The sequence below is a fragment of the Lepisosteus platostomus genome, chromosome 23 (genome assembly GCF_059453375.1).
Source record: "Lepisosteus platostomus isolate fLepPlt1 chromosome 23, fLepPlt1.hap1, whole genome shotgun sequence".
Taxonomy (NCBI): domain Eukaryota; kingdom Metazoa; phylum Chordata; class Actinopteri; order Semionotiformes; family Lepisosteidae; genus Lepisosteus; species Lepisosteus platostomus.
The window spans coordinates 12,052,196-12,078,436 of record NC_142633.1 but is presented as its reverse complement, the minus strand read 5'-3'; the positions used below and the strand labels follow the sequence as shown (position 1 = coordinate 12,078,436).

Below are 26,241 nucleotides of genomic sequence, written 5' to 3'. Positions count from 1 at the left end.
ACGTGCTGACCCATAATCTTTATAGCACGTGTATATAGGGTATACTACAGTATAACCTAGCAGAACCTTATTCATTATAAAGTGCTTACAGACCTTGTAAAACATGTGAGTTTTTTAAATTTAAAATTGATGAAATTTGTGAATGGCCATTTACATGACTTGCCTTCACTGTTCAAGCAATACCAATTAATTTAAGCTGCTGTCTCCCAGCTTTAATTATAATTAATTATTTTAATACTTACCAGTGCGCCATGTGAGGAGAAGAAAGACTTCCTTGGCCATACCTTTAAAGGATGTCACAAATAAACTTGGTTGGTGGTCGGGACACTGTTGGCGGTCTTTGGTTAATGTGATAAGACAATGAAGAATCATTCATCACCGTGCATTTATCACTGGTCCTGAACTGGGACGGAATTAAGCTGATCATGCCAATATGTGTTGTATGTGCAAAATACATCTCTGGACATCTCTGAAAACCCACTGAAGTTGTTTTTTGCCTTGACAATCCATTCTGTTCTGCTCTTTTTGCTATTTAATGGGCCCTAAATTCAAAACATTTACATATTTGAATCCCCACCGTTTCTACATAAGAAGTGACAATGGTTTGAATACTGTACCCAATGTGTTCAAGCTAGGAAGCTAGACAAGCTACTTTTGTGGTACATTCCAGAGTGGAATTCCCTATTTACATTTTTCACAATCAGTGAGAATATTACTCTTTTCAGGCACATCTTCATAAAACAATACAATAATTCTGCGGCGTCAGATTTCTCAAAAATATGTATTACATCAAAGCAGCAATGCTTTGCATACTCAGAAACTATCAAAACATACAACCAGTATACAGTACGTAAACATTATATACCAGACATCTACCCACACATACTGTTTTCACACCACTCCTACAGGAACCCATACAACTACACAAGAATGCTGTAGATGTACTCTCCCCACAATGACACCGAGCTCATATTCTGTAATTACACATTATTCCATTGTTTCGACACATAATCCACTGGTTGCACTTGCCCATAAACCATTTACTATTGCAAACAACCTTTATTGTGAGCTCATTCATGTACAACACATTCACGTACAACCTAGCACTGCAATAATGGCTGCAAAATAGCAGTTGTCATTGCTATGTGCAAGCATTGAGTTCTGGACTTTCCATAAAAGAGCTGTGAGCTGAGCTCCATGCATGCACAGCTGTTGCTTCCTTTAGCACACAGCCATCCTCTGGATCATCGAGGAGACCCATCAGTACTGGGTCCTTTCTGGGACTTTTAGCAAATATGAATATGAATATATCATCCCTTGTTCAAGAATTAGTGACATAAATCTAGTGTGCTGATGTAGTCCATGGCACTTTCAGTTGGTTGCTTAGATAAGAGCACAAAAATGAATAGAAACAACAGGAGGCCATTTGATCCACCATGCAAGTAGGTGATTAATTACAATCAGGGTCCGTCATTTCCTGATAGATATGGGTAGGCAATTACATCCTGATACTCACCACTCCTAATGTGGTCCATTCTAGATCCTAAATGCACCACCTACTAACATGATTATTGTTCAAGAAAGTGCAAAGACCTGTTGATGATGCCTATTTGGCAAAACATGAGTAAGTTTTGGGGTGGATGGCTGGAGGTATAAGACATAATAAACACCATTTAATATTAGACACCATTCAGGTATTCCACAATCTTGCAAGCTGGGGCAAAAATCAGCAATTCAGAATGTATACATGTGAAAGAAAATTAACACTACTTTTCTGCGATGTCATATTCACACCAAATAGAGCCTTAAAAAAATCAAAGGTGGGTTTTCTGCATTTTCCCACTTCAAACACTTATTCTACAAAAAGAATAGCAAGAAAATGACGTCAGAAAGAGAAACCACATTGGACGAGTTGGTTAATTCACTACCAGAAATGACAAATTAGATCATGTCACTGTTCAAGAGAAGCTGTGGTCTTTGTGAAAGAATATGTGGGTACATTCCAAATTCTTTGCTTTTTAATGAAGCTGCATTAAAAAAGGCTTCTACCAACGTAACAAAAAAAATTAAAATCTTTGCCTCAGTCACTCAGAACATTAAGTCATCTAACCCATGAAACTCTCAAATCCTCTCAATCCAGATTAATGATGATGATGTCAAATTAAAAAGTACACACAAAGTGATAAAACAGAAAACACAAAGTGGAAAACCTGATTGGGGTTGATCAGCCTCATCATGCTAAGAGCTGAGGACAACTAAACTGCACGCCCTCACTCAGCTACAGGATACATGCCGCATGCCTGCAAGCAGTTAATTCATATCAGTTACCTGTACTAAGCAAGACACCAAATCATTATTGTGGCTTTGTAGACCTCTTCCTTCCAACTCCATAAAGTTGCATCCAGTTATAGAGTGATCTCATGAGGCTCTCTTTAATACTCGAGATTTGAGATAACCATCAGATGCCCAGTCACTTCAGCTCTGTATTTGGATACTGGTGTAAATAACCCTAAACAAATTTTAAGTATATGAGGCTACTACTCTATATCTATGTATTAGATAAAAAGGGATAGGTAAGGGAATTTGCAGTACTACGAACCAGATCTTGGTGCATAGCGAATATAGCTTAGACGTATATGAAACATCAGAATGAGCATCAATTAGGTCTCAAATGTACAAACAGTTGATACAAAATACAACAGCTGATAAATCTGAGACAAAAAGGTTAATGACAACTAAGCATCTGATGCTCTGGCCTTGTACAGTGTCTTCTCTGTTAGCATGCCTTCTGAGTAAAACTGAACACTCTGTTACGCTGTTCAGGGTACTGTACTCACTTAAAAGATAAATTAGATACAAAGGAAATTTAACAATGTGGACAAAATAAGTAACATTTTCTCATATTCATTTCCAACCTTCCATGTAAATGTATCTATATGGTTTTTGTGTGGATAATTTTTTTCTTTATCTTGTAATGAGCAATGGCTTCTGATGAATCTACTTTACCAGTCCTTTCAACAGGTCAGCAATGACTCAAGTATATGAACTGGATATGAATGGATCACATGGCATTTGCTGTGCTATAATGGAGCAGTTGATATCATTGAGGGCTACTGTACTTCTGAACTTAAAATAAACCAATTAATTCATACACTGCAAGTCTGATGACTGTGACTATAATTGCTCACATACTCCTTGTGAGCCTGTTAAAGATCATGTTCAGTAGGTGTGACCCATCCTATTCAAATGATCTAGCATGTGGTCAAGTATCCCAAGACTCCTTGTAATGCAGTTACAGACCCTTTCCTCAGTTGGCTCTCCTATAACAATAGACACCTCTGATGAAAGCCAGCTCATGGGAAGCAAGACTCTGGTGCAATGCTGAAGGGACAAAAAAATACTACCAACAGCATGCACGATTCAGGCCACAAGAAGCAAATGAAAGATTACGATTCTTATGATAAGACCACTGAATAGCCCTGTATCTCAATGAGCATCTGTCAATATATTATATGCATCTAAAACATGTTAAATGTTAATTCATATCTCTTTCAAAAAAACAAAAATACACAAGTAATGTACATAAAATTACTTGCTACACAAAGGCCCTGTTTATCAGCCACTATTACATACTTTTCTGCTTGATAGAGCAAGATGTTAAATTACCACTATCCTTCATTGCATAAACCCTTTATGTGGCTCTCCATCACAGTAGTAATGGCATCACAGCTTTTATCTTGTCAGACATCCTAGATGGCGTGGAGCAGAGCCACGTTCCTCACTTAAACCACAGGGCAAGGATGTTACAAACACGTCAGCCCAGCGCTACAATTGTACACGCCCAAACATTTTGTGTGGAACAACTAATTATAGTGGTGTGAATATTGCATCAATAAATGTGCATTTTATGGAGTAAGTCGATCAAGGGACCGACTGCTGAGTGAATGTCATATCCTGAGTAAGTAGAAACCTATGTAAATACACAGCTTCACGGAATGGAGAGTTATGTTTCAAATGCAGCTACAGAGCTGTTCAGATCAAAACTGATTAAATAAATACAGAAATATCTGCTCCCCAACCCCGAAAACAAAAGCTGTTTTTTTTAAAAAAAAACAATTGGTTCAGTCATTCTAAAAGAAACACTCTTTTTTATATTTGGCAGACAAATTACTTAAGGTGTCACAGAAACCTAGCAGAGACAAAAACAAGTTCGAATCAAAACACACAAACAGAACACACAGAATTGAAACATCAGAGATACAGTGAGGTATATGCCTTGGACTTTCCCGGCAATTGTCTTGCAAGAAAAATAAAGTCTTATTTTGTCAGTAGTTTTTGGAACCTCCAGTCACTTTATGCCCTTTTTCCAAAAGATTCAGATTTACAGTTGAATACTAAAGGGTTTAACAGAATTTGGGAGGCACAAGTCCTACTGGTATGATGTAATCATTATGCACTCTTTTGGGATTGATGAGGTCAGCCTTCTGAGACTTTGACATCACCCTGTACACCCATAAAGTCTATATAATACTCAGGCACAGTAACAGACAGGTAGGTGTTCAGAGCTCATTGGAAAATATTAAGACCACATTTTCCAATAACGTCTTTATTATTTGCATGTAATATGCTTAGTCACTGCCTAAGGTGCAAGCCCCTCCTTATATGATCATATGACAAGTATTGAATTCCTCAGTTCCAATATCCATTATTCTATCATTCTGTCTACAATTTTGCATTGGATGGCAGTGTTTCAAAGTTCAGATGGCCATTCTGACAATACAAAACATACCACGTACACAATTGAGAGAGGAGCAATATCCCGGTGCTCTGAGCTATGATTGATTGGTGGATGTTCGCCTGTGTCGGTCATTCAAAAACTACAATGCTTTATGCATATGGTACAATTTAGGAGTTAAATATAAAATTTACTTGTGCACAAGTATTTGGACTTTGTGGACATTCTTTACAGAACAGAAATGTAAGTTGCAATTACAATTTTTAAATTGATATTTTCAATCAGACTTGAAGTGCTAGAAGACAGTTATATGTGAAATAATTTAAATGTCTACAAAAACTGCAAAGAAAAATTAAAATCGAAAATATGTGGATATGTGGTGTCAGCATTATGTTATGAGGGTGGAGTAAAACACAATCCAATCTTGGAGGCTGCTTCAGTCTGCTAAAGATCTAAGAGTCTAGTGGCAATTCAACTTTTAGAAAGCCATTGACTCAAAGCACAAAGTCAAATCTACACTGGAGTAGCTGAACAAGAAGTAAGTGAATGTTCTCAAGTAGCCTAGTAAATGCCTGACTTGAATGGGATACACCTGTGGCAATCTGGAAAATTGCTGTCCGTTAATGATACCTAAACAACTTGACAGACCCTAAGCATGTTCGCAAAGAAGACCAGGCAAAAATTATACTATCCCATTATTTAGAGGTGGTAGAGACTAAGACACTCGCAGATGTAATTGCTGCCAAAGATGCGTGCGTCAAATATTAACTTATGGTTAATGCATATGCAACCCACATACTGTATTTTAGTTTTTTATTTTTCTATGCAGCTTTTGGTGACATTTATCTGTTGACCCATAAGGGTGTTCAGTTTGAACATTTAAGTTTTGATGAAAAAATCAACTGTAGATAATGCAAATACATAATTTGTAATTCAACACAATGGAACATTATTTCAAGGGAGTATCTACTTTTGCAAAGCACTGTAAATACAAATAATACTGGACTTCTGGAGCTCCTTTCCTGATAAAAAAGCAAACCACTAATTAATTTGTAAATACCGCAATATAGTAGCACCAAAATAATCCTTTATGTTATGTGGCTGCTTAACTAGATTGCTTCCTGATCATTAAGAAGGTGAACAGCCTAAAAAGTGCAAAAGGGAACAGGAAGTCTGTTCTCAGGTCTGAGATAGCACTTTTACATCAGGTGGTGATAAAGCGAAGGAACTTGTCAAATTTGTATGATTGTTAGTACCATGATCAATTTTAAGCAAACGAATCAGTATTTACCATACCATAATCAAGCACTAGACAATACCTTAATCAAATGTGACTGGATTTAAAGAGAATCCCTACTGTACAGTGTAGGTGTCAAACTAAATATCATGGATGCCTGAAGAAAGATTATCTTAAGCATTTGTAAACTCTCCAGAAGACAGTTTCCCGAAAACGTACATTGTTCTAAGCATAATAATTCAATGCTTCTGAAGCTATAGCATCAGTGGCTTGACCTAAAAGGATTTCTAATCGAAACATAAAAACAAGGCCAAATCCAAAGTGCTAATTTCCTGGTAATGGTTATAACAGGCCGGCTTCAGAAATGACTTTGCTCATAGTGAAACAGCAAGGCCAGTCATTCTCAGAGCGTCAGACTGAAAGATTATCTTCATGTTAAAGAAACAGCACTGTCGTTATGACCAAGAATGCTCAAATGAGTTTGCATATTAGCTGGTGCAGTACTTCATTTATCAGAAACTCAAAAGCAGTTATGTAAAGACTAACATGCACAAGAGAGAGAGCACAGCACGCTGTGAACTTTATGATTCTCATTACCACTCCATAACTTTCCTGGTCAGAATGAATTGATAAATACCTTCTTTTCATTTATAGCCCTTCTCCTCCGAAGTGGAGGAACATTAGGGACAATGACAACTCAAAGCCACAGTGGCCCACTAATACCTTACTATTTCCAGTTATTAATAGTCAAAGGTGAGTTGAAAGCTCAGTAGAAAAGGAACCCCTTGAAGCAAACTTCAACAAGCACAAATAACCTTCAACAGTGTAAGTGAAAAAATAAATAGTATAAGAATATCTCTTTCAGTATTCAATGGAAAGTTCCATTGGCAGGGTTTTTAATTTTTTATTTAAATTCTGGTATGCAAACCTTGAAAGAAATATAAATGTACTGTATTCCGAATGTGCTCCATATTTCAAAGAAAGTTAAACTTGGAATGTGCAAACTGTACTGTGCATGTGGCACTGCTGAGCAATACAATTTGATACACATTCTATAAGAATTGGTTCAAGAGGAACATATTCCCATGGAGAAAGACGGTACTTAACAGAAAGCACTGATTTCAATGGAAAATACTGGAGCATTTATAGTGTTCCTGGGGGATAAAATCTAGTGAACATCAGTAATTACAGTGGCTGAATAATTTTATACATGTAGTTCCATATTACCTGATGTACAAAACCTGTCATGTTCATTTTGGTAATCTAAAAAAGCACAGAGAAAGGATGTCTACACACACTGTGGATTCTCACACTGTGCTTGAGAATGAACACAGTGTATGACCAGGATCATATAAGGACAGTGTTCAAATATACTTTTGTGCTTCTATTGTTAGTTCAGTACAGCCCAGATATTCCACCTCTACTATAGTCCTGTCAGAGACTGCAAACTATATGACATGATGCAGATCTTGATGCATTGTTATAAAGACTGCCTATAAAGAGCATGTCCAATACGAAACAAAAATAGGTCCTTTTAAGGTTCTTATATTCTTAGACTTTCTTTATGCTTTACACTCATTAGACAAAGACATAAAAATGTGATGTATTACAATTAAACCTGAAATACATCAAGAGTATCTTGCTGAATAGACTCATCATCAATGTGTAGCAGTACTAGTGTCAGCTACTTTGGATACTGAAAATGTATCCACATTTCAAATCTTTCTGAACGCAGGCTTCAGGATCCTTTATTAAATTCTCAATTAAATAATTCCTCTTAAGAAGAGTGAAGGTCAATGTTTGATATACACACACAGATTTGCCCATGAGGACATGTTCTCATAAGGAACAACAGGACATTTCAGAAAGCACTGACATCACTGGCAAGCACCAGAGAATTTATAGTGTGTTTGTGGGGCATAAAATCTAGTAGATACTGGCAATGGTTGTACCTGACTAATTTCATAAATGACAATTGATTTTAAATATTTAATTTTTTTCCTGCCAGAAAAGGAAGAGATACCTGTCCAAACAATGCTCACCCTAGCCTGGCAGGCCACTACATGGGGATTTCCTCACAGCAGTAGCTCATAAGCCCCAGATTCAAACTCATTATGTCTGGATCATAAAGCTAAATTTTTCCTTCAAGGAAACAGCTTTGCTGTCTGAGCCACTCCGAAACTCCCACAAACTCCCACTGCATGGTTGTATGGAATGTTCTGCCCTGAGGTGCTTACAGTAAGCATACGGTCATTAACTACTGCAATAAATAACTGGCAGGTAGTATACAGTCATTTAACAAAATATATTAAAAGTTCAAATTCAGTACTGATTTATTCTTCTTAATACAATAATTCTCTATGGCGTTCTCAATGTTATCATTGCAGTCCGTGTTAATTATTAAAATAACTCAGGCACAGCTTGCCACTGTAGTCCCTAGAAACACAGCGATGGACTTGGCAGATAAGAAAATTAAACATAATTCGACTTCATCATCCACCCGTTTTCAAGAGGAGACTGAATAATATCAGGAGTAAAGAATGATAATTACATACATCTACTACTTTTTAAAAACCTGATGGGGCATGACAGCGTTTCTCCTATCTCTGAGGATATGGAAGCCATGCAGCCTGGTCAGTTGAGGTGGGTCTGTGTGATGAGGTCAGAACACAGGGTAGGAAGGACTGGGCCCTTTGCTCTGGGTGAAGGCCTGGTTCTGATTCAGACGCATGAAGTGGTAACGGGCCAAGCGGGATAGATGGAGCAGCTCGTCCGAGCGCTGGCACCCAGTCACTCTTGACATCAAGAACTCCTGAAAAAACATAGACATGGCCTGAAAGATGCAGTCAGTGATCACGTCACAGTGCACCTGTCCTGCACTGCATTGCACATACAGTGCAAGACGGCTCATCACACAACCATGGCAGATCCAGATGAGGAGACAGAGAGAGCTGATAAGTTACTAGAAGCATGGCGATTTTGCTTTGCTATTTCAAAACAGACACTAGGATTTCCTTACAGCAAACTCCATTACCAATGAAGAAATGGTATAATTAGATTATATACAGATTGTCTTTTCCAAAGTCCCATGGGTTTTTCTCACTGAGAGGTTGAGGCACATCTGAAGAGCATACCTGCAGGCCCTTATTCTTTATGACTCAGTACAGACGTTGTTTCCATAAAGGCAGATAATTACAAATTGAGCAAATATTGAGCAGAGCAGATGTAAAACTCAGCGAATGAACGAAGACTGAACAATGCTCTCATTCTTTTGTGTTTACAAGGTAGCGGAAGATGGCACAGTGCAGAAAGAAGTCAGAGTACAGTAGGGCCCGTAAGATGCCGTCTTGGGTTTCGGTAAAAGGCCATGGAAATATCTTACATACATTTTTGTTTTGTTTTTTTTATTCTGAAACTTCGAAGCGAATTGCTTCGATGACATTTTCACCTTCCACCAATGTAACCAGACTGATACTATCTCTATTTTGCTGTCAAAAATGTCATAAGCAGAGGAAAGGTTATGGAACACTGAAAGGCCACTGAACTCAACCATCAGCCTAGGGCTGCATTACATGCTCTACAGATGTCTGTGGACAGATGCCAATGATCGCTTTACTCTTTTTAAAGGGAAAGAGCTTTTATTTTTGAGTAATTCATGCTTTATCCTGCTGATTTTCCCCGGATTCCTAAAAACATCTGAAAATGGAGACAGCTCACAAGAGGCTTCTCAGGAGTGCACAAAAAGTACCATAAAATGTTTAATCAGGTTAAACTGCTAGCTGAAAAAATAATGTTATAGCGTTGTAAAATGTTTCTTGCTCCCCAGCACACAATTCCTAGTTTAATATTTCACCTCTCCACTGTGACCTACAGAAGATCTAAAATGATCACTTTTAGTTACTTTTGAAGGAGTGGAAATTGAAGAACCAGAGGGACAGGCTTACTCTGCCTAGTACCATTGGTTACCAGGTCATTATGGACCCCTGTAGTACAATGAGAACTGGCATGTAAATGCAAATTAATGTTCTCTAATTTACGTCAGCACTAAACAAGACTGAAAGCTTGATTCAGACCAAGTTAACCGTTGTAACAGCAGTGCTTACCAACTGCACATAGCGTCGAGTTTGGCCTAATGAGAAAAAATAAACTGCAACTGCCAGCAGTATTGTGCCATGGAGATCTTAACGATATTAGCTGGAAAGAAAGTAATGTTTCTAATATTATGTCTATCTTGTTTTACACATGGATACTGTAGGTTTTTCAATCTTCAATTTGTGGGAAAAAAATACTTTTGTTTGTGAATTCTCATGTTTCAGGGATCGTGCCTGCCACATTTGGATTTTGCTGGTTAAAGTTCCCCCCCCCCCCCAACATAAGTTGTTTTAGCCACATTCTGACTAAATTTCAAGCAATGCTTTGAAAAAACAAAATGGCTTGGATTGTGGATGACACAGTCCATGTGCCGGCTAGCCTTTTTTAATCCAGAGGATCTTGTTTTCTACCCGTGTACACTATTTTCTGAATCTGTATACGTTTCACCAGATGTTACCTGCAAACTTCACTAAACAGTGCTTGCCCAAAAGCAGTTTGAAATTTCGCAAGACGGGCATTTGTGACAGTATTATTTTATAGTAAGGAGATAACGAGGGGCACAAAGTGTTATGAGTTCTACTAACAGTTTCTATAGGCATATCATGTTTTTATTATACATGTATCCTTCTTAAACATGCAAATCAGTACATTTTAATAACTTAGGTGATGATTGGGAAGGATTTAAAAATATTAGTCAGGCATCACAATTGCCATCTTTCAATGGATTTCCCAAATCCTCTTTTGTGCCATTCTTGACATTTTTTCACTTTTATAAATGATGTAGTGTCCTAGCAAAACATATTATATGGAACTGCGGAAGGAATGGCACCCTGGAAGCTACCACAGGCTTTGAATGAATTCCCAAAACTATCAATTTCTAAAATAGTCTCGAGAAGGATAGTGCACCTTAAAGTATTTAGTGCTACTGTCAGTCACAAATTAGCCAACAGCAGAACAACAGACTCACAATCTAACAATGCTGCTTACTTAAGTGCACAATGGCTTAAACACCAAGTTTGTGAAAAGGGCACCTACACCCTCCTCCGATTCCTCCCATGACTTAACTTGCTTGCAATTCCAGATGCTACACAATGTTGTGCTACATTAACAGGATACCAACCTTGACAGGGGGCTTTGTTAAAGGGTTGTCTGCAGATGCTGCTGTGTCAAGAGAGCTCCGCAGGTCCAGACCGTTCACCTTTTCAGCTGCAGGAAGCGCCGTGCTGGACCAGCCAGCTAGACAGTGCTGCAAAAAAATGAACGTGGGGACACCATCACCCAAGATGCTTTTCTGATGAGCGCAGCTCTACCCCTACTCACAGCTCAGCAGCTCATGAGCGCCTCCAACATCAGAGCCACACAATGTCTCCTCTAATAAGAGATTTCAGTGCTATCCTGGATCCAGATGGGAGGCAGCACTTTCTGTGGCAGCCTCCTTACCAGATGAACCCTCTAAGGTTTTCATACACTCCAAAAATGGAGGTTAAGATTATGAGAGCTTTTTGTCAGTGATTCAAAGAAACTTCACTCTCGGGTGTCAGCAGATAATTCCAGGTATTAGCCGTCGTAGTTTCAGTTACTGTAAGGAAAAGGAAATAGGTGGAGATGCTTTGAAAATTGCCTGATTCCCCAAGTCAATAGTTACTATTGATGAAGTTCAAAGCGTTTGAAGGAAGCACTTAGGATGTGGCACAGTAATTGTGCAAATATAAGGTCAATAGTGAAACTGTGCAGCAAGGTTTACGAATGAGTTTATGGTCGGTAATGCACTTGAAAAACAAAGCCAGTGGACACAAGCTCATCCCCCCTGTTTCTAATTTCATACTCACAGAGGGAAGCCCCAGACTGTCAGAGGGGTCAAAGCTACAGCGCCGATGAGTTTTGTACTGGTATGCTGGGAGCAGTGAGGAGCGAGGGAGGCTGACCCTACAGAGAGAGCAATTACAGAAGGTCATATGAGGACACTGAGGGGAAGAATAAAGACTCACTTAAGTTGACTCAGGAGACACATTTGAATTCAAAGTATAAAAAAAGACAAAGGCAATACAGGATAGGGAAATTAGTACACAAAAACAAACTGCAACGAAGAGACAATAATGAAAATGAATGAATCTCTTAAAACATGTACACGCAACCAGACACCATGTCCTGAAAATGACCCCCTTTCCTGAAACTGTCAATGCCTTCAGTAGAGGATTTAAATAAACAAGGAACCACTTACCGTCATTAGTTGATTTTCACCCACACAAAAGAGTCATTCAACAGAAAACACAACAAGCTTTTGAAATCAGCAAACTATTTTTAGCATTTCTTATGAAATCTTGCTAATTTGGGGTGGTGGAAACAGAACTGGAAATGTGCAAGAGCCAGTATTAGTGTAAATAACCTTTACCTGCAGTTTCAATCATCATGGTTGTAGGGAAAAGAGCACTAGTGTGGTGACTCCAGGAGACCTTACAAATAAGACATCCACAAAAACGTACTCACCTGAATCCCAAATCCCATGTTGTCGTCACACGATTTATTGCCAGCAGAGAAGGCAGGTGGAAAAAGGAGAGGGGCCAATTAGCAAGACAAGAATCAATACTGGGACATTTCACATGAACACAAATCCCCAACCTGTGTAAATATTGATGCAGTCCATTGTAAGAACTGTAATTGTCATGTTTCTTCTGTCTCTGAAAACTTGAAACTTACTTTAAATTGACTGTACTTTTAACGTTTCATTTCTTTTTATGATTAGATTAAACAATTCCTGTCTGTTTTGCTACTTAAAATTTAAATTTCCTTCATCTAATTTTAAAATCTCTTTCTAACATATTGTCTTTATAAGCTTTGAGCTGCTTTTAGCAACAAAGGGTACTATATAAATAAAGTATTTTCATATTACACATTCTTATCAAGTTGGATTTGGTTTCAGTTATTTAATTGAAAAAGTGTAACACTTTTTTTTGGAGGTTGAAGTGAGAGTTTACGTCTTGGTTTTACCGAGTTTACACTAGGCTCCAAGAAACTGAAACAATGCATCTTTTTTGTGGAGAGAAAATAGTATTTGTGAAAGTGCAAGATTGTTACCATGTAACTTGTAGGAGAGAAAACATTTAAAGCTTGTTTTTGTCTCTGCTATCTTACATTGTATAATATTGTACAAATGAAGTCTGTGAAGCACTTTTCTAGTATTTGGTATAGATTTAAGCAGGTTTTTCAACAATATTATGTTGATCTCAGTATAATATACATTGTGAATATGTCTCTACCTTTGAGATGCTTTAGAACTGCAGGTTCTGGGAAGCATAGTCAGAAAACAGCTAATTTATTTGCTACATAAGTTTCATAAGGTTTTTGCTCCTCCAGACACCTACTATTATTTTTTTAAGCATTCCTGGGAAGGAAAGGGTTACTGAAAATGTAGTCATATGATTCATGTAACCAGAACATTCTTCTCAAATGATTTTGACTTTCCCGACTTTTTCCCCCCCAAGGAAATTCTTAAAAACTTATATTTATTCATATATAAAGTGGCTACCAAATTTAATTATGCCCCCCCAAGGAACTGTAACTAACAGCTGATCTAGCATGAAAACCCAGGTGTTCATTCAGTAGTTTCTGACAGAAATAAATCAGAAGCTCAAGGCTTTTTCTATTTATACATACAATATTGAAAGTCATACATCTGCCAAAACTGTTGTATATATTGCTAAACTCATGACATTCAATATCACCCATGCCACAGCAGTCGTATTGATTTTTTTTTTGTACAGACTATAGTTTGTACTAAATCCAATTTGATATGTGTAACATGAAAATGTACTTTATTTATATACAGTAGCACCTCTGTTTTTAAAAGCAGTATAAACCGTTCATCCCATAAATCATCTACTAGGCACCTTGATTGATTATCACAAACTGCAGGTTCTCTTACTCTTTTGGTCATTATGTTTGATGCATACCTCTTTATTATCGTACTGTAAAGTCCATATGTGACTATGTTTAAGTTTCATGACAGAATGCTGCAGGACTTAGTAAAAATATCCAGATAAACTTTGTAATCTGTTCATCTGTTCTAACTAAGATGCCAGGATCAGAGGATACAAATGAACTCTAAAGCAGAATGGATCCTTTTCCATTCTTCACAAAATAGTTTTCAACATCATACATTTCTGTGCTCATTGTATGCCAGTTGAGAATTCCAGAAGCTCAAACTGTGATTAATCCAACCAAATTTTTGTGGACTTGGAAGTCAAATAATTGCTGCTCAGATTTAAACAGTGGTCTTGGAAACAAAGTATCCTGATGATGCCAGAGTGTTTTTGTTAAATATTCTCAACTGTTGCCATTGAGTGTAAGTTGGCCTGTCAAACTACTTTTCCAACCAAACTTTAGGTAAAACTTCCATCTCATACCAGTCAAAACTGGTATGTCTTATGGATGTAGTCTGTCACTGCAGTTGTTTTAGTCACCCTTTTAGATTAGATCTTGAAACAATTCTCTGATCTCCAGAGCTTCTGTATTCAATCTCCTGTAAAACCCAGTAGCAATCAAGGTGACTTGTAGAAGATCCTATGAGCACTGTAAAACTACCAGTTAAGGATTAAATTCACAGCATTTCATTTCAATGTATTTACAAGGTAATTGAACACTCAGGAACAAATCCATAAATCTTTTAGGTTGCTTTAATTTTACAACCTGTTTTCCAAAACCAAAAAATACCCCTAGATTTAGAAATGAGGATTCTGGAAGATTTGTGTCATTTCCCCAACCTTTTTTTTTCCCAGCTTAGTCGTACCTTTGTCCAAACACATGCATACAATAATTGGAGCAATATTCAAAAATCCAGCTTTAAAACTGAAACAGCCTGGTTTGTTGTTGCATTAGTAATCATGAGCCTCTGTGTGTACACAGATAACATGTGGTTTAACAGCCATTTATTTTACAGAGGTCAACCATTGAAGACCTAAAACTAAAAGGATACATATTTTAAGTGCAGTTTTTACTTCACCCCATAATGAACTGTACTGGCTTCAGAGGAAACCATTTGTCTCTCAGCACATCTACTTAGCGAATTTTCATCTAGCTGTAGACTGTATAATACATATAGTCACATAAACATTGACCAATCTTACTGCAAATCCCAAAACCAATATTTGATGGCAACTGTGTAGAAAAAAAGAAACCGTAATCCAAGGACAGGTTTTGACATTAAGCAGTTAAACTGAGAGGGAGGGTGAACATACCTGATGAAAGCTGGCTCTGGAATAGTGTGCGGGCCCTGGGATCTGGGCTTCCTGCACACTGGACAGGCAGCCTGGGGTTCCAGCGCAACAGGGAACAGGCGGCTGTTGATTCGGTAGCAGTGCACACCTGGATGAGAGAGTGAGGCACTTTAAAGCCCATCAGCGAGCCATATCACAGCTAACTTGACCATATTCAGACATGCACAATCCAACTAGCTACTTTTTTGGGAATGCTCAGCTGACGTATAGCTCCAGTTAGATAACTGAAACATTTGATGATGACATCATGCCTAGCAAAGGAAGGAGTGTGGTGATTACAAATGATGAGGTTATGACTGGGGGAGGGGGAGTTTTTAAAATGGGATGCTTTAGGTTATCTCATTCTCCACCCTGGGTGACTTGTCACTGCTCTGTTGAGAGTTCTAGCCTCCCTGTTGGGACTTCTCTTGAACAAAAAATGCTGCAATCCATTCCCTTTGATTTTTAAAATAAAATCAAAATCGTGTTGGTATCGTAAAAACAAAAACTTATTGTTTTTTTATGAAAGACCATGTTGTATTACCTCAGAAACGTGTGAATACAGCACACAGAGAAAATCGTTTTCCCATTGTAAGTACTTTTATTTTTTTTATTTTATCATATATACTTGATGTAATGTATGCAATTTTCCCAACACAGGACTGCATTACTGTGCAGTGCTTTTTTCCTCATTCGAACTCAGATTTTTTGTTGGGCCTTTGTAAAACATTAATAATTTCACAGTGATTAATACACTTGCTCTTGGACCTGCTGACAGTCTTTTATGACATTTTCAGAAATTATATTTCCGTACTATGCTAGCACATTATGAGAACTGCAGAGTGGTTAAAGTCTCCACAAATACAGTAAGATTATGTGCATAGCAGAAATGAGGTGATGCATATCCCCATAACCAGAACGCATATAATCTCAAAAGCTCCTCAATGGAGATTTTAAACTATGTTTTGTTTTAGTGATGACGTGCAACTTTAACAAAGTTATTAGAGAAAATCCAAAAGACAATCTTTTGTTTTCAGTACTGGGAAGTATTTATTTCTTATGCACTAGTTTTACAGAACCAAGATATCTGCTAATGTGATTGGCTACTTTCGAATGTTGTCAAGTTTGCCATGTTTCTATTGCTGCTTTAAGATTTTTCATGCTCCCACGGAAATGTTAGTTTCTGGTAAGGATAACAGGTTCACAGATACTGCTTAGTGCAACACATTGGTAATGTCAGGTGCAGAAGGATCTTGGAATTGCAATGCCCTGGCAGAGCAAGGCATAGCTTGGTCTTGCCCAGAAATCAGGGTTACAATGTGGTTTGCTTTCACAATAGAGCCAGGACAATCCTGCAGTGCCTTGGAAAAGTGTATGACGCATAAAACTACAATGTGGCCTGAAGTGAACTTCAGCTTGACTCGCGGATTCAACTCCCTGTGACGCACACATACACCGGCCGAGAGCTCATACACTGGTGCGTGTCCTGGGCATACTCCAGGTCCTGCTCTTGTCTGGCTGGGGAAACCTCTGTGTCTTCTGCTCTGTGAACACACAATCACACAGACAGGGGTGTCATTTCAACCCATGTCACCTCAGTGGAAACTGATTCCCCCCACATGTGTCATTCTTCTCAGTTTTCACAGGACAACCCCACGGCTAAGGAATAAAATATTCCTTATAGACAGCTCACATACGGTCATAGAGAAATAGCCTTTTAAAGCTCCATACCATGCCCTTGCTTTAACAGAAATGCTTTGCTTGCTTGACTGTTAACAGAAGTAGTGCTTTTTCTTAAAATATATATAGGGAAGAAGAAAAGAAGTTCTGGTCTGAACCAATTTAAAAACACAGTTTCCCCGTAACCCACTACCCACACCTTCCCCCAGCTCAACTCTTTTAAACTCTCGTTTTACATCCCCAGTAGTTACCAATTTAAAAGATCTTGGTTTTACTCAGATTCCAGACGCAGGAAGTGAATCATTAGGCATCTGACATGACGAAAACTGCAAGGTATGTCAGCTAATTCCCAAGACCATGAATGTGTGTGATAATGCACCAATAAAATAAAACTGTAATGTGAGACTATAATACACCCAGGGTCTATATTTAAGGAATCCGCATATCAATGTACCCCTTCCTAAATCACGCCTTACCACATGTAAATTGAAGTGTGTTCTGTCAGTCAAGGCAAAGAGCTGAACGAAAATATATATAGTCTCAAAGAAAATGCTATAGCATACGCAAACATTTTCTTTGTGTTACTATACAGGTATTCTAATTGATTTTCAACTCACCATCAAATTTGTGACATTTCATATGATGCACCTAAGCCAGGTCTATTTTCCATACAGTCTCTACAGAGAGATTAAATTTATTAAATTTAATGTATTAAAACCTTTTACTTGGAAAAAGCCCCAGGCAAGAATGCTTAATGTTTTAGTAATATTTATAATTTAACTTGTAATTTTCTTCGCATAAAGTTGGGCTGATAAATATGGGAGTTGTATTTCAAGATAAATCCTAAATTCATTAGAATTCCAAATGTTGCAAGATCTTGTTCAGACAAATTTCAGAAAGACAAAACCAGAAGGTAAAACTAGGAGTTTAGCCAAGTTACCGGGCTGTTGCTCAGTGGTGACTATGCTTGACGTATCCAACAGCTCAATTACTTCGAGTTTATTTGGCCTTGGCTAACAAAAAATACAAGCCTCTATTCAGTCATTTGTCAGAGAGTACAAATAAAAAGTGTTCTTACTCCATGTACAGGCTGTGAACACAATCATCCCTGTTGACCTGGCGGAAGGTCCTGAGTTCAGCAAAATACTGTTCGGAGCGCTCTGTCAGGGAACTCTCTGCATCCAGGAGACCTGGAGGACAAGAAAGTATCATGGTGTTAAGAAAGCTGTAATTAACCTATATAACCTCTTGTGCAGGGCTTCCCAGTTCTGGTGACCCCAGTGCCTGTTGATTTCATACCAGTGTACAATCCTGTTACATAACAGACCCCTTTATAGAATAAATTGTTTCATTTATCAGTTTTCAGTTACTATATTGTTTTCAGCTCTTAAATGGCTAGAGATTTAAAGTGAACTTCAAGTGTGCATAACACAAAAGCTGCACCTTTTCAGTGACTGAAAATTAGTCTAAATGCCTAAATATTTAGTTTAAGTATTAAACTGGAATAACAGCCCACAGGCACTGAAGTCAAGAAAGTAGGATCCAGAATTGGGAAATCCAGCTCTGTTGTTCTCTACCATAGCCATCACAACAGGTGTTTCAAATCACAACAAAGAAAGTTAAGGATGTACAAAGCTATCCTAGATGTATGGACCTATGTATAAGTTAATCTATGCAATTAGCATAGCAATCAGGCTTTTAGATAAGTTGAAAGTTTAGTTAAGGCTAGAATGTATTTTTGCAAATTATCACAATTTCCATGTGATTTCTGGTGTTTATTCCTCCCTTGGTTTTTAACATACAAGTGAACCATTTCTTTGAACGGTTATGCATGAAAAGTTTTTAAAGAGACTAGGAAAAGAAATAGTGTTTCAATGCCACACCACAAGTATGTAAAAATGGACAAAAAAAGACATGGTATTCTTCTTTCCCTGTAAAAAGAAAAGTGATTCAAATGTACTTCCCAGAATAGTGGAACATCACCACAATATTTAATTCAAGAAAGAATCCAGCTGGAATCAAACCAGCCAGCACCGAAGTCACCAGGGCAGGAATTGGAAAGCCCTGCTCTAGTGTTTTCTAGCATAGATATCAACACTGGTCTTCCAAGTTACAAAGTTACAACAAATAAATGTAATGATTTACAAAGCTATCCTAGATATATGGACCTACATAATCAGCAGAACAATCAAGCTTTGAAATACGTTCAAAAACTAGCTAATGGCATATTCTTTCAGCTACAAGTCTTTCTGCCAACAGTTCTATTTTCCTCACAATATCCCGCCTCTTTTCTTTCAAGTGTTGTTTTTGACGTACCGCTTCTGACTTTTCAAACAAGGAAGAGAAGTATATTATTTCAGTGCCACACCACAAATCTCTCACTGTAAAAATAAACATGATACAAATGTACATTTCAGAATAGTGGCACATACAGTAACACAAGTCACAAAAAATATGGAAAATGAAATTCAATGTCATTCAAATTCATAGAACACCCACTTAAAGATCTGCTAATTTACCACCTAAGCTATTAAGAAGAACTTCTTACCAGCTATCCAGTCATAACCCAGCAGTGGTTGCATGGACAAGCCTTCAGTGCTCAAAATGTGCTCTTCATCCACTGAATGGAATGTCACATGACCGCCTTCCTTCTATAATGACAACAAAGACCACATATTCACCAGAGCAATATAGTGATTTGCGCTCTACTGTTTTGCTTTTTCCACTAGTGTGCTGTACTAGTACTTTGTGAAAGTCATAATGCCATTTCACAGAGCTTATTGGACATTTTTTTTTAATGTCAGCGGTATTTTGTGTGTTTCAGAATTATTTGTCACTTTTGAAACACAAAATTTAAGAAAAGACTGAACGTTGTGTGGCATTTTAGATCTTAAGTATTTCTTAAGGTGTTTTTTTTAGCACTACTGCATTGAACTGCTAATGTCAGATATCTTTCCATGGACACAGCAAAATTAAAGCATTACTGAAACTGACAACACAGACGTTCAGATCATTGCTGAAGTGTATTCCAGTCACACACAAAGTAGAAGAGCCAATATTGCAAGTGCAGTATTATTTTATGACTCTTTATAAGGCATGTGCAATTTGTTACTTTCATAATTGTTATATTGACCTTTTGCCGTTATTATTATTTTTTCTTAGAAATGTTGTGATAATGTTTTCCACATGTTTTATGTGGAATGTGTTGAATATCACACTGCTTGCTCCTTAAATTGCCTCCTTGGGGATGAACAAAATATTCTGAATTGAACTGAGGACTTTCTTACCCAAAGTTAACAGCACTAACAGTTCTGCCTCCGGTGAAGTGTGCCTTCAGTGAATATTAAAAGTCTACAATCCCTTATTGAAATTGCTGGTGTTTGTGATGTAAAGCCAGAAATCAAGATGAATCATGTCAGACATTTTTCCATCTTTAATGTGACCTTGCAACCAACAAAATTGTGTTGTAGGTTTTTTTAATTTAAATTATTTTTCCTAATTATTATCTATTTGTTTTTGTCTTGAATTTCGCTGGTTGCAAGGTCATTAAAGATGGAAAAATGTCTGTCATGATTTATCTTGATTTCCAGCTTTACATCACAAAAAAACCTGTAATTTCAATAAGGGTGTGTAGACTTTTTATATCCACTGTAAGTGTTAACATGATCTTATCTGGAGCAGAATTTACATATTTTGCTTAGAGATAAAATAAATCCAATAAAGAAATAAAATAAATGACCTTTACGTGAAATAGTATAGAAGACGGGATAGTCCCTTGATAACACGAACAGATAGGTTGATTTTGCGATATCCTTTCAGATAGCTGCAGTTATCTTGTTCAGAATTACTGAAAAAACACCTGTGGTCACATAAAGACGTTATGCTTCATTATCAGACGTTTAATATACATCAGGAGTTGGAATCTAGAAATCAATGAAAAAATTTTTTGAGGTTTGACTAACAAGGACCTATAAAATTGGCATTTTGTTTTTGTTTAGAAATGCGTGATAAAAAAATAACAGAAAGGTGAAGACTGCACATGCATACCCCTTTAAAGTACTAGCACATCTGCAAACCAGCAGTTATTTTTAAAATGTGTGCCAGTAACTGGGCAGCTGGATCTGGGGGGGTCAGATAAGGGGGTCAAGCCACCACAGGATACAAAAAAAGGCTGCATTTCTCACGATGACATCAGGAGACTGGCATCACCTGAGCGAAGGATTCAGTGAGTGAACACTCCTGAAGGACTGAGAGACGAGTCAGACCCTCTTTGTCAGGTGTGGTAGTGAGAACTTAAGAGAACAAACCTGGAATGGGGACAATTCCTGCAGCAATCCCAGAGAGGTACTGAGTAATGACAGCCAGTTTTGAGGGAGAGACAGAACAGGGTTGTCTGAGTGTGGTTAATTGCAAAGGCTCTAGGATAAGGTACATGGTTATAGAGAGCAGGGAAAGATCAAGCAAACTCAATTACTGATGTGCCAGCCAGCTGGTAAACAAAAGATGGGTCGTTTTAGCCTAAACGGGATCGAGAGGGTAGTATTTTCCACTGCTACACACTTTCTAACAAACGGGATGTTATGCATACACTTATACAGCCAAAAACAGGGTTTGGTACAGCAGGGTTGTTCTGCACACCACCTGACTTCTCATATAAAGGGATAGTTTTATGTGCAGGTTCCCCCTACAATGCTACCAACAAAAGGGGATCTTTATGCTTTACAAAACATTCCATTAACAGTAAGTCCGATTTGCACTGAAGTTCCAATAGATTTAATAATGCAAGACCTACTGAACCTACTGTGGGTAATACTCTAAGCGCAAAAAAGTTTATACTAAGTAAACTGGAATGTTTCTTGAATTTGTCTGCCAAGGCCTGAATCTGCTGACAATTTCTGCAGTCTTCCTAACATTATCTCACTGGTGAAATAGTGCCATCTAGACACCCACCAACCTTAGATTCACTGACACCAGTTCCATAGTACAGCAGTCGATTAGAGCAATTTTTTGTGCTTGCAACAGATTTTCTCAAAAGACAACTATAACAATGAAAAGAAGTATTAAATGCTATGCAAACATGTTGCCTTCCATATGTATGCCCTTATGCATGTACAGCACTATATACCTCCATTACCGGTTAACCATCTCTGCTTCAGCCTCTCTCTCATCCTCCTCTGTCTATCTCTCTCTCTCTCCCTGCTTTTCCTCTTACCCGGGGTCTCTCCTGGTGTGGTGTAAGTAGAATGGGTTTGGGTCTCTTGGCATCCTGCTTGAGAGCTGCTCTGTGGCGGTCATTGCCCTGATCCAGCAAGTGTTTGGTATACAGCACAGGCTCCGGGTGAGATCTCTGTCCCAAGTGGGTTCCCTGTCTCCACTTGGAGACCCTCTCACAGGACGGGGTGGACGTCTTACAAAAGTTATCGGACACGGAAGCTGCCTCTTCTGTGTATTGGGTGGGAGAAGCCACAATTAATTCCCATTTCACAGTGGAAGATATTTGTAATATTATCTGTGACATACATCAACTGAAAAGACACAGTGTTTCAGAAAGTTAAAAAAAACATCCTCCCCATGAAAGTGTTCAAGTATTTAGAATCTTTCAGTGTTGTGACGTTCCATCTACACTTTACATAACTACATAACCTACTCAAAATGTATATTTGCTTTGAGCAAAACAAGCAACTTTTAACATGTTTCTCAACCCACCAAAGAACACCCTGCTAGCGCTTTATCATGATGATTAATTAAGTGACACACGGTATACCTTCTTTCACATGAACGTTATCTGTTATCTTTATTGCTCAATTTCAGGCTGAGCTCCCCACTGCAGAATAAGATGGCACAGGGAGAAATGCCTTTTGATAACGAATACAATTTTAAAGTTGAAAGGAAAACACCTCCAAATGAGGTGACAACCCTGAGGCTCTTACCTTGAAGGTGCGCAGTGGGCTTGGCTTGGGATTCTTCAGCTCTAACAAGGACAGCATCAGCCCTATCTGTTCCATATAGCAGCTCCCTGTTCTGAGCTCTGGGCCTGCACAGCGCTGCACGGGCTTGGCCTAGCTGGCCAGCAGTGAGGGTCACCATAGGCACAGCAGGACTTGTGGGCACTGTAGGTTCCATGGCCTGTGTCTGAGCGTCCTTTGAGGAAGCATGACCTTCCTGTAAGAAAGCACTCCGGTAAACTGCTCAAACTTTAATGCCATAAATAGCACACAATACTAGACAATACAAAGACCACAAGGAACAAATCAGAAAACACATATTTGGAATATTTATATAGTATAATAAATATTTAATGAAGGACAGCATATCCTGCTTTCATGTCATGTCTTCTCAGACATGTTTTCTGAAAGTTCCACAAGCAGACTGAAAACAAGAAACTCACTTAGGCTTTCATTAAACAATCCTAACTTATCAAAGAAGAAGGTTTTGTTTTCCTTCAGCTGTACATTGGAAAACCAGTCAAAAATGTTTCACGCTGATAGGTGAAACATCTGTAATTACAAAACCCTCTCAACTGGCTCACATCAATACTCTAACAAACACGCAAACGTATTGTTTTATTTAAATTAGACTAGTTTAAATACAAAACGCATGTAGAAATTAAAAACCAGCTTTATAGAAAACCTGCCTAAGGAACTACATGTACATATGAGGTGTTCCAAAGAAACGAAGTAGAGCTGAGCATTATGGGTACATCTCTGGACTCATAAGTGGTTTCATTGCGGGTTCAAGCCCCTGTTGCAGGGCTTAACTGCTCCGGTTTACCCAGCTGAATGAAAGGGAATTAGCATTTCTGGGGTAGGCACTGTGATGGACCAGTGTCCCATTCAGAGCCGGAGGTTGCTTGAGGCTTAGACAACAGGACGAGCTCTGACCCAAGGACCAGTTTGCGCGGCTTTTTTACTTGCATGGAAATGTAGTGTTTGCAAATTATGCTTATATAGTTCCATTTCAATTCCATGACAATACTGAAAATGTCACAATGGACTTTAAAATCATCCATCTATTCATCTTCTAACCTCTTTATCCAAGACAGGGCTGCAGAGGCCTGTCTCAGCAAGCAAAGGGAACAAGGCAGGATACATCCTGGATGGGATGCCAGTGCATCGGAAATCTCATTGTCCCATACAGTTTCTGGTGAATTTATCTGACTGTTTCCGTCCTTCGAAAAAATGAAGATGCCTCTTGCAATCCCCAAAGCAAGCACAAAGGTCAAGCGTGTTCTGTACCAAACTGCTACTAAATCCCGAGGGAAGAAAACCCAAACTATCTCAATGCCGGCAAATGAAGAGAGAAAAAAAAAATAACTTACCAACTAAATTTAATGTAATGAGTTCTGGGGGTTTTTAAAGTTGTAGTTTTGAAGGTAAAAAATATGAGGCCTATTTTTAAACCATACCAGGGACAGTGGTATTATATGTGAACTGTGATTTGCTTCATATTTTAAACAGAGAAAACAAAACCTCACAGTAATCTTAGGTAAAGTCACAATCCTAAAAGCAAAGTGAGCTTGGAATGAACTTCGGACAGAAAAAAAGCAAACCCTGTTACCTTCTTCAAACTGTAACCACTGTAGTCTGCTGCTGTGCTAACCAGGTTGTCTGTGCCTTCTGGTCCGGTTGAGTTCTCCAATGTTGCTATGGGAACACTCGCAGTCCTGGCTGTGGCTGGGGCCTTAACCTTGGGCCCTGACTGCGTGATCTCCGTTGCTGTGGAAACCTGGGCGTCCCTACATCTCAGCCCCTTCAGCCCCTTCAGTCTCTCCCCTCTCTCCCTCAGCTTCTGCAACAGGTCTTTGTTTTGAAGCCGCAGCGCCTCCAACTGCCCAAATGAGGACATTGCACTTTTGGAGGCACGATCTGTCCGCAGAGAAAAATGGAAGGAAAAAAAAAACACAAATTAACTCGTTTCCGTTTTTATCCATTTGAAGAATTTTTGGCGCATTTATTATTGAATAAAGAGCAGTTTTGTTCAGTTGTAAGGGGCCATGCAATTTACTGCACATCTGCACATACTGGCTGGGCTGCCAGTATAACTGTCAGACAAGAAGTGAACATAATGTAAAGAAGGATCACTATGTCATGTCTAAAACATGTATCAAAACCTTAGTACAGTAGATATTCGTATTTAATGTACATAAATGCTATTAATAAATACAGGCTTTCGGATTGATTTTCGAAAGCCTGTATTCACGTTTAAAAGGAAAAAGTGACACACTGTCTATGTTTGGGGATTTTTCTCCTGCTCTGAATGCAATGGTCGTTAAAGTCCTCTGAGTCATAAAACGTCGTACGAGGCACGTGAAATGACGAATGGCCGTATTATCGTAAAACCAGGAAAGCGACATCTAGCATTTTATGGTTATTACCCATTCGGGAGGGGGGACTTTGCCTTATTGCTTAACAGAAACTAACCGGGAAGGGGGGAAAATGTGAAACTGTTTTTCATTTTTTTTAAATCGAATTGTATTCCTTTTGTAATTTGCTTCTTACTTCCTTTTTAATTTAATGCTGTCTGACCGTGATCACCGTGATGTTGACTTGACAATTCAAAAGTCCCCAATCTTTACTCATGGGGGAAAATCCATCGAAAAATGACCAAGAGGTTTATTTAACGCAGGGGAATTTTAAGAGAAATATCGGGTGACTCTGTTTACTATCATTAAACTGTACCGTTTTCGGTATCCCGGAAGCAACATGCAATATTAAACTTATTTAAGAAAGTTTACGACTTCGAGAAAAAAAACCAAAATACAGGTGACAACTGTATAAAATAAACACATAAGTGCCCGAGGGGTTTCACATCATTCTTTCATACCAGGATCGATGCTAATAATGCTGTGACACCGTGCGCGGCTAATATATCCGTTTAATGGCACTTTAACTACGCTACAAAGTAACAGACTTCGATAATAATTGATGGCTGGTACTTACCATTCGTGTGAATTTGTTTTTGCAAATACATGTAACACCGCACTTAAGGTTTTGCTAGCTGTAACCATAGAAACCCTAAGCGTGAGCTTCTGTTTAATCTTGGCATTTCGGTTCTTACCTTCCAACACCCAAATTCTTCTGTAAATCCGCCAGAATAAGAGTGTATTTGCTTATCTTTTCTTGACTCGCAACACAGTCCTACGTTTCTATAGTCTCTTTAAGATTTCTCCTTTTCATATATTCGCCAACGAAGGTTTACTTTTTTACCTCCATTACAGTTTGGACACCTTCCGGCTCTGTCGATTG

The 26,241-nt window shown here is 38.3% G+C and overlaps 1 protein-coding gene across 3 annotated transcripts; it reads right to left on the bottom strand.

The window, feature by feature from the left end:
* Positions 1-767: 767 nt before the first annotated feature.
* Positions 768-26,241, bottom strand: miip (migration and invasion inhibitory protein). Of its 3 annotated transcripts, none has more exons than XM_088616903.1 (11): positions 26,054-26,241; positions 24,554-24,861; positions 22,927-23,158; positions 22,209-22,438; positions 19,545-19,647; positions 18,075-18,186; positions 16,790-16,860; positions 15,299-15,425; positions 11,894-11,990; positions 11,185-11,310; positions 768-8,784 (listed from the first exon to the last, which is right to left on the bottom strand). In XM_088616903.1, the coding sequence occupies exons 2-11, from the start codon at positions 24,839-24,841 to the stop codon at positions 8,635-8,637; spliced, it is 1,536 nt and encodes a 511-aa protein (XP_088473029.1). In that variant the 5' UTR covers positions 24,842-24,861; positions 26,054-26,241; the 3' UTR covers positions 768-8,634. The 3 variants fall into 3 exon arrangements, with proteins under 3 accessions (XP_088473029.1, XP_088473030.1, XP_088473028.1); XM_088616904.1 differs by having other exon boundaries at positions 24,554-24,845; XM_088616902.1 differs by lacking the exon at positions 26,054-26,241 and adding an exon at positions 25,936-26,000.